Source organism: Schistocerca serialis, chromosome 6, assembly GCF_023864345.2.
Source record: "Schistocerca serialis cubense isolate TAMUIC-IGC-003099 chromosome 6, iqSchSeri2.2, whole genome shotgun sequence".
Taxonomy (NCBI): Eukaryota; Metazoa; Arthropoda; class Insecta; order Orthoptera; family Acrididae; genus Schistocerca; species Schistocerca serialis.
Genome location: NC_064643.1, coordinates 293,496,145 through 293,508,833, shown reverse-complemented (window position 1 = coordinate 293,508,833; position 12,689 = coordinate 293,496,145). Strand labels below are relative to the sequence as shown.

General features: G+C 39.6%; 1 protein-coding gene across 2 annotated transcripts in view; it reads left to right on the top strand.

Annotated features, from left to right (window-relative positions):
- The window catches only part of LOC126484161 (sentrin-specific protease 1-like), a 144,185-nt gene that overhangs the window by 45,497 nt on the left and 85,999 nt on the right, over positions 1 to 12,689 (top strand). For both annotated transcript variants that reach the window (XM_050107560.1, XM_050107559.1), the window contains one exon: positions 4,723 to 4,880. In XM_050107560.1, coding sequence (XP_049963517.1) covers positions 4,723 to 4,880 — 158 coding nt within the window. The remainder of the gene's footprint in view (positions 1 to 4,722; positions 4,881 to 12,689) is intronic.

Genomic DNA, 12,689 nt, shown 5'->3' with positions numbered 1-12,689 from the left:
GGGTGAATGCTATTTCTGTGCTCCACGCATTGATCTACTATAGGTGAGTGGTTATCTTTTCCTTACTTAAAATAAATCTAATATTCTCATTTCCTTTATTCTCTAGGCAGTGCATTGTAGATTATTAAAAGTTCAGATAGCATGGTTTTCAATGATTGTGCTTTCTGTGTACGGTTCTTCTTTACGAAAATTGTTGTGGCTTCTGTAGTTTCATAATTGTGAATTTAGCTGTTTAGTGGTGAAAAACCAGAATCCGGTTGGAGCTGCCAGTGGTAGAGGTCACTCGTGTGGGATGTGTGCGTGTTAGTGTGAAAGTGTGTGTTTTCTTTGCTGAAGAAAGTTTTGGCCGAAAGCTATAATTTGTAACAATCTTTTCGTTGTTCCTGTATGCAAATCAACTGGTCATCTTTATGGTGAGTAGCAATCTCCTTGGCCTGCATCAGTACTTGCTTTGGGCTGAGGGTTCGATACCCCTGTCTTTGATGGTATGGATGTGTTAAGTGAATGGAAGACAAGAGAATACCAAGAGAGATACGTGAAATAAAAGGGAAGGGGAAAAGACCAAAAGAAAGAGTTACAACCAAGTAGCTGAAAGGGGTGAAGAACTGCTTGCAAAATAAAGGTGAAGACAGGATCAAGGTGGAGATGGAGGAGTGGTGTATAAAGACAGAAGACAATGGAAGTGCTTGTGTTCCAAAGAGACTCCAGTAAAGAAGACATTGAATACTTATACAATTCTATCTCTGTTGTAGCTACAACATCAGTTGCCATCTTAACTGATGAAAAAGTGTGTTACCTCCCCTCCCCATACTATCATAGTTTTGAACTGTTTCTCATGCCAATTCTTCATTTATCTCCTCACCATACTCTGACATTTTGTGCCAGTTTTAATTCAGTATATTCTGTATTTTCCTTTTATTGATAGGTTGAAACTCCCTTCTTTTCTTTGTAGCTACTATTGTTCCATTTGATATTTTTTTTCCTTTTTGTTTGCTCTCTTTGTATCAGTATCATCTTATTCTGTTTCCACTAGTACCTTTCCGGAATGAGATTTTTGCTCTGCAGCGGAGTGTGCACCGATATGAAAGTTCCTGGCAGATCAAAACTATGTGCCAGACCTAGACTCAAACTCGGGACGTTTGCCTTTCGCACGCAAGTGTTCTACCGGCCCGAGTCTCAGCTCGGTACAAAGTTTTAATCTGCCAGGAAGTTTCACTAGTACCTTTGTTAAATAATTGCCTCTTTCGTGTATGCTTGTCCCTTTCACGTATGTCTGTACAGTTTTCATTATCTGAGATGGAGAGCTTGTTGCTTGATCAAGTTTGGTAGCTACATTTATTCTTAAGTAAATTCACAGTCTTCATTTATCATGCTGATAAGTCTGTTGCTCTCTAGCTTAGTATGTGCATATTCTCTGTGACTTACGAATTTAATAACTTGAAATTCTTGTACAGTTTCCTCATGGTTTGATAAAATATAATCAATTTTTAGTTCCATTTGGTCTTTGCCTATTCCATTTTGTATTTGTTTTCTTGTGGAAGAATGTGTCAAAACAAGCATGTTTTCAGCAATTGCTACAAATGCATTACCTTGGTCATTTCTGATATCAGATGTGAAATTACCTTTAAGCAGTGCTCATCAATTTTTTCTCTACTTTCGCTTTAAAATTCCCCATTATCATCTCATAGTGGAATTTGTTTTCATTGATCAACTTTTATAACTCTTTGTAGGCCTCTCTTCCAAGACTGGAACTCTATTTCTCAATCAAGTAGCTCCTCAGTTTGCCTCACAAAGGCTCAGTGCACCCTGGTCTCAGAAACTGACATACGGCCTTGAGAACAGTGTCCAGACCACGTGCCCCTCCATATTCCCATCCAGTGAAGCCTATGGGCTGAGGATGACACGGTGGCCGGTGGTACCGTTGAGCCTTCATGGCCTGTTCGGGAGGAGTTTTTTTTGAGACCACTTTTACTTTATCAGAACACAAGGACAGTGGTGCATAGACTTGAAGGTTTTCCTTGAAATGTCTGTTCTTTATTTTTTAAACTTAAGTTACTATGCCATCTGAGAAGCTGCGAATATTTATAATATCCTTTTTAATTTTTATCTTTACAGTATATGATACATTTGATTTTCCTCCCTGCTCTATTTGTCTGAGTAACATTTTACTGTACTTTAATTCAGTGTGATTTTTTCACTAAACTACTTGTAACTCAACTGTATCGCATTTGATCTTATGTAACTCTTCTTTTAAGTCAACTATCCCATGTTCAGATCCAAGAGCTCTACAGCTGTTTTATAGTCCACCGACACTGTTGAGTTTGAGAGGCTAATTGTTGTCAGTAATATCTTTATTTCTTGTGCACTCGTGGTATAACAAGTTATTTAAGCTTTGAAGCTTTGCTGTTGATGTACAGTACCTTGCACTTGACACAACACATTCAGAAAGTTGCAGTTGTGTACCTCGGTATTGAAAACTATGGATAAGATCATTCACATGCAGAAAACAAATGCAACTGGGAAATAATTACTCAGAACTGTAGGCTACTGTATCGTAAATTAGTCTGTAGTATCTATATGATGGTACAACATTTCCTCACTAGGTGATAGGGCAGACTAGAGTGAGTTTTTAATTACTCTATATAATGCTTCATGGACATGGAGGACTTGTTTCAAATGATTATTTTCAATATTTTAATAAATGTAAAATTTCCTCATTCTTATTAGCCAAATGATGGGTTGAGCACAGAAACGCATTTACTTTTTAGCTTAGTATATGCTTCTGTGCTCCATGCATTGATCTGCTATAGGTGAGTGGTTGCCTTTTCTGTATTTTACATATTGTTCCATCCAGGAATTTCCATTATCATCAGCTTAACTCCTTTTTATAAACTGATCAATTGTCAATTATGAAAATTGCACAAAAGCACGTAGAGTTTACCTGTAAGAAGTTGATGCTTCACCAAATTTGATTAAATATTTAAGTCCAATTTTTGCAGTACTCGGCACTTCACTTTCGTCTATCATGGAAGTGGTACGAGGGGCATTAGAAAAGTCTGTGCAAAAATAAAAACTACTTACATGTTTAGGGTGAACCTGTTTTGTTTTTCGACAAAGTCTCCTTTTAGACTTATGCACTTAGTCCATTGCTTTCTAATTTGTTGATCCCTTCTGAATAATAGGAGTTGTCTAAGTCTGCAAAATAGCTATTAGTTGCTGCACTAACCTCCTCGTTTGAATAAAATCTGTGCCCCGCCAGCCATTTCTTCAAATTGGGGAACAAATAGTAGTCTGAGGGAGCCAAGCCTAGAGAATAGGGGGGATGTGAAACAAGTTGGAAGTCTATTTCCATTAATTTTGCGGCCACAAGTGCTGAGGTGTGTGCTGGTGTATTGTCGTGTTGGAAAAGAACATTTTTGTGGTCCAATTGCCGGTATTTTTCTTGCAGCTCAGTTGTCATACAGTCCAGTAACGATGAATAATATGCGTCTGTAATAGTTTTACCCTTTTCCAGATAGTTGATGAGGATTATCCCTTGCGAATCCCAAAAGACAGTCGCCATAACCTTTCTGGCCAAAGGAATGGTCATTGCCTTTTTTGTTGCAGATTCTCCCTCGATAACCCATTGTTTAGATTTTTGTATGGTCAGTAATGTATGCATGTTTCATCCACAGTGACGAAACGACGTTTAAAATCCTGCGGATTCTTCCTGAACAACTGCAAACCATTCTTGCAACACTTCCTACAATTCCGTTTTTGCTCAAGCGTGAGCAATTGTGGAACAAATCTTGTGGATAGCATTCTCATGTACAAATGTGTACGCAAAATATTATGTACTCATTCATTTGAAATGCCCGCAGCACTCCAGTCTCACGTACATTAACTCTTCTGTCATCCATCACCATATTGTGGATTTTCTCAATGATTTCTGGAGTCGTAACCGCCACAGGGCGTCTACATCGTTCAGCATCACTTGTACTCATATGGTCACTCTGAAAATTTGGAAACTGCTTATAAACTTCTAATCGAAGATGCAGAGTCACCTTAATGTTTATCAAGCTGCTCTTTAGTCTCCTGAGGTGTTTTGCCTTCATAAAGTAATGTTTAATCAGCAAACGAAATTCTTTTTTGACCATTTTTTGACAATCACTTGACTTCCTTGATTCATACAAATGCCAAACACAAAAAAAAATAGACCAATATGGCTGAAACTTGGTGTGCATTCTTTCCAAAGGTGCTGACTAAACTGATAATGCCGTTAAGACTCTGTGGGTCCTGTAACTTCAATCTCTCCCACAGGGAGAGAGTAGGGGGGGGGGGGGGATCAGGCAGAGGGGGGATGGACAGCTTTTATGTTGACAAGTCTTATAAAGTGTTGCTGCAGATAACAATGAATAAAACTTTATCACCACTTCAGCATGGCCATGTGCTCTCAGAAAGAGAGCAGTTATTGCCACCCCTATTACTCCCAGCAGGATGCCCGGAAAGACACTAAATCTCATTTGCTGCATGCAGTTGGTGGAGGTAAATGTGAGGAGTGGATCAAAACAGAGCTGCCTGCTGATAATACACACACTACAGTAATATCTTCTAATATGCATAATATCTTCTAGTATGCAATAATTTTGAGGTAGTTATTGCATCTCATGTAGATAAGAATGTGTAACACAGTGCTTTTTTTACTGTTATAATTTAAAATTATTATTTATTTTCTTGTTATAGCCTTGCATTTCTCAACTCCAAGAGAGGGACTATCTATAATTAATAAAAGATTTTTTCCATCTGTGAGAAGAGAAGCTAGCATCCAGTTTAGACAACATCCTGTGAAGATGAAGGAATCGCATAACAGCAAACCGAAAAAGAGATCTGCACTTGATGAGGTAAAATTGGTGACTGAAGGAAATTTAAGTAAATAAGTAGCCTCTAGGATCAAAACATCATGCATTGTAATTTTTTTGGCCACTGATAGAATCAGAACATCACAGTAGTTAAAATATATGGGCAAATTTTGATGCTTTAATATGCTTCTTACATTGTGTGGCAAAGTTTGTGTGTGTGTGTGTGTGTGTGTGTGTGTGTGTGTGTGTGTGTGTGTGTGTGTGTGTGTGTGTGTTCGACACTACACCGGATCTCTGAAGTACTTGGTTGTACATGATTTTCAGAAATTTATATTACAAACTTCTAGGACCTGTTGAGGGGAGAAGTACATAATACTTTAAACGGGAATCCATGCCCAGAAAAATGCAGTTTCCATTCTGTAACAGTTTCAGTTGAGATGTGTAATGCGTCCAAGTTTGCTGAGGGAAGAAGAAAAGTCTCAAGAGTTGATTGTCTTGGTATGCAATAGGATAGACAAGATGACGTGCTATGCCAGACGACCACCTCATGTCACTTAATGTCTGCATTGCTGCGAGACCTATTCAGTGCCTATGCATCTCTGATACAGTAAACATGTTTTCAGAATACACAGACATGCCCCTTGTATTTGGCAAAGCTCGAGGTAATGGAAGAGCTGCTAGTCGTCTGCATGATAAACATACAAACTTTTTTCTCAAATTATGCACAAATTATGAAGGTGGTTGTTTTTTTGAACAGTTGCCTTTACCGTGAGGAGGCAGGACTACTATGCTCCAGCACAATGCCACATGCTCAGATTTGAAGATGATGTACTGCATCACACATTGAAGAGAAAGTGTCAACGAGTACTCGAACAATTGCGCGTGCAACGGGTGTTAGTCACAGTATCATCTGGGATGTTCTGTGTGAGCAACAGTTACATCCATACCACTTGTAAAGGTTACACACTATGGGTCCAGCCAAATTTCCACAACACATTGCCTACTGTACGTGGTTCCTACACCACTGCTTTGACACACCACTGTTTCCACATAAAGGTCTGTTCAAAAATGAGTGTAAGTTCACTAGGGTGTTTTGAATTTGTGAAACAGCCATGTCCGGTCAGACTAAAACCCTCATGCCATGCATGTTCAGTGATTTGAGACCAGTTTGGTATTAACGTGTGGACTGGTATTCTGGATGGTCATGTGGTGGGGCCATACCTCCTTCCACTCCAACTAACTGGTCGTGCATACCTGATCTTTCTACAAGATGTATTGGTCCCATTATTGGAAGCTGTGCCTCTGAATGTCCATCAAGAAATGTGGTTTCAACTTGGTGGTGCACTACCTCACTTCACATGTGCGGTTCAGAGACATGTCAACAGATGATATGGTGAAAGGTGGATAGTTTGATGTGATCCAGTCACATGGTTGCTGCAGTCACCAGATTTAACTCCTTTGGGCTACTTCTTGTGATGTCGTGTACAAAATGTAGAAACAGAGGAAGATACACTGGCACAAGTACTGGCTGCTGCACTATATATTGAAGAGACGCCAGGTAGGGTGGAGTATGTGTACGAGAACATGCTTCATAGGTACACTGTGTGTAATGATGTTGGTGAACACTACATCTGTTGTAATACATCAGTACTTTTTTGTTTTGGGATAATGTAAAGTGTTAGTACAAACAAGTGGATGTTTCGTTGTATTTCCTTTCAAATTGTTACCTAATAATTATACTGTGTTATGCATAATTCAGTTCCTCAGGCAGAAGTGGATGAGTTAAACATCTGAAATGAACCCGATGTAGAATAGAAACAGTATGTTTCTGTACACAGGTCCCTATTCACGATATTATGTACTCACTCCCCTGTACAAGTCATACATGTTCATAATGGATATTTCTGAATGCCCAGTAGATTTAGTAGTACATATGAGCACTTGGTTATTCTATGATTTGATGGATACTTTTTTGCACCAGTTTTTGTTAATTGCTTTGCGACTGTGATGCATTTATTTATCCTTGCATAGTTGCAAAACTTAATTTAGTTCAATGGTTTAACCCCTGTTGTAAAAGATATTTGATACTCTTTAACATTAGTTATTAAATAAGGTTTTTAATGTCAAGTAATCTACTCAGTCATGTGTGTTTTTATTTGAGAGATATTGTTGCACACCATTTTGAATGTGAAGCTACAAAGTGAGGGAAGTAATTGCTATGCACACTATGCAGGGTGATTGTGTGATGATGTTATAAACTTACAGGGATGATGAAAAAGAGTAAATAATTCAGTTTGAGGTAAGGAGCCCTGGTCAGGAAACTACAGAGTCCAAAGTTATAAACAAAAATTGTTCTGGTACCACCCCTGACAGTTGAATATATGTACGGGCACTGTTGTTGCTAAGATTGTAACATTGTAACAGAGGCAATCCTAACGAGCACTTAGTAGGTATAGAGGTTGGCATAATAATTCAGCTAATCCATTGCAGATGGTGTACTGCATACTGACATGAGCACTTCTCGTGTACAATGTTTGTAATGCAGTAGACTGCAGTCTTTGTTTACAAGTTCAAGTGCTGACATTGATCAGTTCTAACCAAATGGAGTTGTACTGGTGATGGAACTTGCAGACATGATTTTTATGAATGGGCAAGCAAATGGAAGCATCAGAAAAGTCTAAAGGTTGTATAGGAACTAATATCTGCATAGAAGACATCCGCTCGTACAGTATTTCTGAGATTGTTCCAACGATTAAGTGAAATCAGGCAATTGGTACTGCAGTACAATGACTGAGGAGTATGGTGAACTATGCGGACTCCTGACATAGAGAGTACAGTGCTTGCTCCAGTGGATGAAGTGCCTGCAATGAGAATGTGATCAGTTGCACATGAAATGAATGTATCACTGAGTGCTGTGTGGCAAGTACTACAGCAAATGTAGCTAGACCCGTACTGTTCACAGAAAGGGCATGCTTTGATTCCTGCTGACTTTGGATCTCATGACGCGTTCAGCCAATGGTTTTTGCAGTGCCTTACAGTCGATCCTCAGTTTCCTGCATACATACTTTTCTCAGGTGAAGCCTGTTTCACCAGGAGAGAATGCTAAATAGTCGCAGTAACCATGTTTGGGCCATTGAGAATCACCACGCTACAGTTGTGACAAGCTATCAACATTTATTATCAGTCAATGTGTGGGCAGGCATAGACAGTGATTACATATTAGGCCTGGTTCTTCTCCTTCCCCACTTAAATGCACCATTGCACACAGTGTTTATCAGAGATGTACCACCCAGGTGGAACATATTCCACTTGTTATTCATCAACGGGTGTGGTTCCAGCATGCTGGAGCCCCACCTCACTTTGGACTGAGGGTTCATGAACACCTGGATCAGACATTCCCTGAGAAGTGGATAGGAAGGTAGAACCTGATTTCATGGTGAGCATGCTCACATAATCTCACCAACTTTATTTCTTCTTGTGGCTCAGGTAAAAAGTCTTATGCTCAAGACCCCTGTCAAGACTGCAGAGGATCTCCTGGCAAGAATTCTTGCTATCTACAACATCCTTTGAAACAACACTGGGGAATATTAGAATGGGTATGACAGAACTTTGTGTGTCAAGGTCATGCCTGCATTGGCACGGGGGACACCATTTTGAACCACTGTGAATGTAGCAGGCTCTCAAAATCAAATAAAGTATTGGTCTGGGCTTTGAATCAACTAATGTTTTTTGGAGGACAACATTTCGGTTTTCAGCATTACCTTTACTTGAAAAAGCTGCATTAATATTTACGCGTGGTAACCATACATGTATGAAACATTTATTGTTAACCTGCTCAAATACAACAAAATTTAGTAAGATGATAGAATTTAATGCTGTTTCCTCCTGTGTTTCGCAAAATTGTCAAATTTGAATCAGAGCAATATACTATTGTAGTGGCTAGTTCACAGTTCCTCACATCTCTTGCACTGATGCCTCACAAGTCAATGTCAACTGGTTGTATGATAGTGTACAAAGCACTTCGGTGTATTGGGAAATCTCGAGCCATTTGCAATGCAGGTATCATTTGCCAAGCCCTGCCCTTCCGAATTCTTCAAAATAAATATGCCTGCATCTATGCTCAGCAGTTTAATCTCTTAATTGTAAGATGATCAGTATAAATGTAAGACTACCCCTAGATACTCTACTAAAAAAGCGAGATTGATCTTGGCATCAATAGTTTAATCTGCACATATAATACGACCCTATATTTTTTGAATGACGAATTTGTTAAAAAACCGTATCTTATAATTGGGTAAATATGATATACCAGCACTATGGGACTTAACATCTGAGGTCATCAGTCCCCTAGAACTTAGAACTACTTAAACCTAACTAACCTAAGGACAGCACACACATCCATGCCCGAGGCAGGATTCGAACCTGCGACCGTAGCGGTCGCGCAGTTAGGGACTGAAGCGCCCATAACCGCTCGGCCACATCGGCCGGCACCAGTATCTACAGACAGATGTTATCAGGAAGCCATTTTGTTTCTCATTCCAGTGCTGTTGAAATACTGACATTTAGTTCGTTTTTGTTCGTGGAGGAGGAGGAGAGAGGGGTGCAGCAACAACTGTGTATGTATATATGTATGTAGGTGACAAATGAATGCAGGAACCGAACATTCCCTTGTGTAAGTGCATCCCCTGTATCAAGTTACAGTAGTCTTTCTGAGAGTGTATATGTGGATATAGATAGGTAAGGGAGCTCTATTGTCATTCTGGAAAAGAATTTGTCTGTAATTGGGGAGAGAGGGACAGGTTTGATGATCTACATTTGGGTGCAGAAGGCAACAGGAAATCACTACATTCAAAATCTTGAGAGATATTTCTATAAATCTGAATAGCACAACCATGCTCAACATAAAATTATCTGGAGTTTCCATTCCCCTAATCCGATCTTCAGGGAAAGGGGGAAGGGGGGGTAGTGGAAATATCCTTTGAATTATGCTGTGAATGATATTCAGTTTGATAGATTGGAAAGATCAAAATGTACTGCAATAAATTTCGAATTACAACTTGAGTTGTATGCATTTTATATATGGCCAGAAAACTTGTAAATATGGAGCCAGATAGATGACATCAGTTGTGTGCATCAGACCTGGCCCAGACTGGCATTTTCATCACATGCTCATGCTCTGGGAGTGTGGCCAAATCCATCCAACACTCCAGCTTCCCCACCAATATGATACCCCGAGATGATGTGTGAGTGAGAAAGCTATATGCTAAAGACTGCATGTATGGGAAACACCGGGATATGTGTTAACTACACAGTGGGGCTACTTATAAGAGTCAAATATTGAAGTGTACTTTTATAAAAAGAATATAATCACTAGTGTTTGTTTTTGACTTTCTAGCCTTCTACCAAAGCAATACCTTTATTATGTGATTAAATAAGAACATTAGATAATGTTTTAAGATTTACTTATGGGCATTTAACATATAAGATCTCAGGTTTTGAAATTGATATACTTTTGATTGTACAGTATGTAATATACTTGTAGTTTTGTGACGCAGCCAAATGCATGGAGTTATGCAGATTAAAACCTGTCAAACTCAAATGTTGGTGGGACGTTGTTGATATCATAATAGGAAAAATAAAATTTGCGTACTCATGTGGAGCCAGACATTGAATAACTTTAGCAGCTCATCTGTCCAGTTACGGGCATTGCTCTTGGGGTAACATTTTATAAAAGTCTTGCTTATTCCTGGATAGGGCAAACAGGTCCTTGAGTCGGGTACTACACTGTAGGTCTTATCAGCTCAAGTTGGAAGTAATAAGGCACATTGTCAGACAAAATCAGTCTTCAGTAATGCAAAGTCCTGGAATTCCTTTGAGAACTCATGATCAAATGTTTCAGTTACTGATACACAGTCAATCACGTGTGGCCCCCTTCTGCCTGCCCCGAATTCAGGGAAATTCTCTGTCATGAACTTTAAGCTAATTTTTCCATAGGGTTAATCTTTTTAAAGTATCTGTCTTCTTCACTACAACTGTTACTGAATGATTCTCCCCTTGCATTAGAGGCTTAGTGAATTGGAGTAATTGTGATGTCAGCTATAAAAGCGAGCTAAGCAATCCAACAGGAATCAAAGAGACACTTGCCCTCTTTTCCACCTGTCTCTAGGTATTTTGTGACCTCTTCCTGCAAATTAAGAAACCTCTTCAGGACTTGTCCACAACTTAACCACCTGATTTTAGAGAGGTATAGAACATTGGAATATTCAGCTTTGACATGAAGTAAGAGTTCCTAAATGTACGATGTTTCCATCTGTGTTACTGAATATTTCACTGTGTGGGCAACAGTTTCCATTATAGTGTTTACTTTTAACTGACTTGGCTCATAGCACCTCCTGGTGTGTCAGGCAGAGGGCTGCAGTTGTTAACAAGGCCCTAACGGGCTCCAGTTTCTCCCTTAACAAGCGTTCCACTCTGTGACGAGAATGTGCACCTTGCTTGAACTTCAACAGTTCTACTGGACACATAACCTCCACTACATGTGCTAGATATTCCTTAATGTACTCTCCGTGCCTAGCACTGTATAAGCTATTTTGTAGCTGACTTGTTTGAAGAACATTCTGGACAATTCAGCCGAATGATTTGGCCACCCACATCACCTGACGGGAATCCTATCACACATTTCTGGGCTGTGGCTGTTGTTGTAAAGTCGTTCCTGTGAGTATTTTTTTTTTTTTTTTTTTTTTTTTTTTTTTTTTTTTTTTTTTTCCGCAAAGCAGTTCCCATTTGACATTCAGTGATGTTGCTTCACTACTTTCTCTTAAAGGCACCATAGTGTTCCTAAAGCAGAACATACATGTTGTTGTTGTTGTTGTTGTTGTCCTCAGTCCTGAGACTGGTTTGATGCAACTCTCCATGCTACTCTATCCTGTGCAAGCTTCTTCATCACCCAGTAACTACCGCAACCTATATCCTTCTGAATCTGCTTAGTGTATTCATCTCTTGGTCTCCCTCTACGATTTTTACCCTCCACGCTGCCCACCAATACTAAATTGGTGATCCCTTGATGCCTCAGAACATGTCCTACCAACCGATCCCTTATTCTGGTCAAGTTGTGCCACAAACTCCTCTTCTCACCAATCCTATTCAATACCTCCTCATTAGTTATGTGATATACCCATCTAATCTTCAGCATTCTTCTGTAGCACCACATTTCAAAAGCTTCTATTCTCTTCTTGTCCAAACTAGTTATCGTCCATGTTTCACTTCCATAGATGGCTACACTCCATACAAATACTTTCAGAAACGACTTCCTGACGCTTAAATCTATACTCGATGTTAACAAATTTCTCTTCTTCAGAAGCGCTTTCGTTGCCATTGCCAGTCTACATTTTATATCCTCTCTACTTCAACCAACATCAGTTATTTTGCTCCCCAAATAGCAAAACTCCTTTACTACTTTGTTGTACTGGTAGCAGTTACTTCTGTAAAATATCTGGGAGTACGCGTGCGGAACGATTTGAAGTGGAATGATCATATAAAATTAATTGTTGGTAAGGCGGGTACCAGGTTGAGATTCAGTGGGAGAGTCCTTAGAAAATGTAGTCCATCAACAAGGAGGTGGCTTACAAAACACTCGTTCGACCTATACTTGAGTATTGCTCATCAGTGTGGGATCCGTACCAGATCAGGTTGACGGAGGAGATAGAGAAGATCCAAAGAAGAGCGGTGCGTTTCGTCACAGGGTTATTTGGTAACCGTGATAGCGTTAGGGAGATGTTTAACAAACTCAAGTGGCAGACTCTGCAAGAGAGGCGCTCTGCATCGCGGTGTAGCTTGCTCGCCATGTTTCGA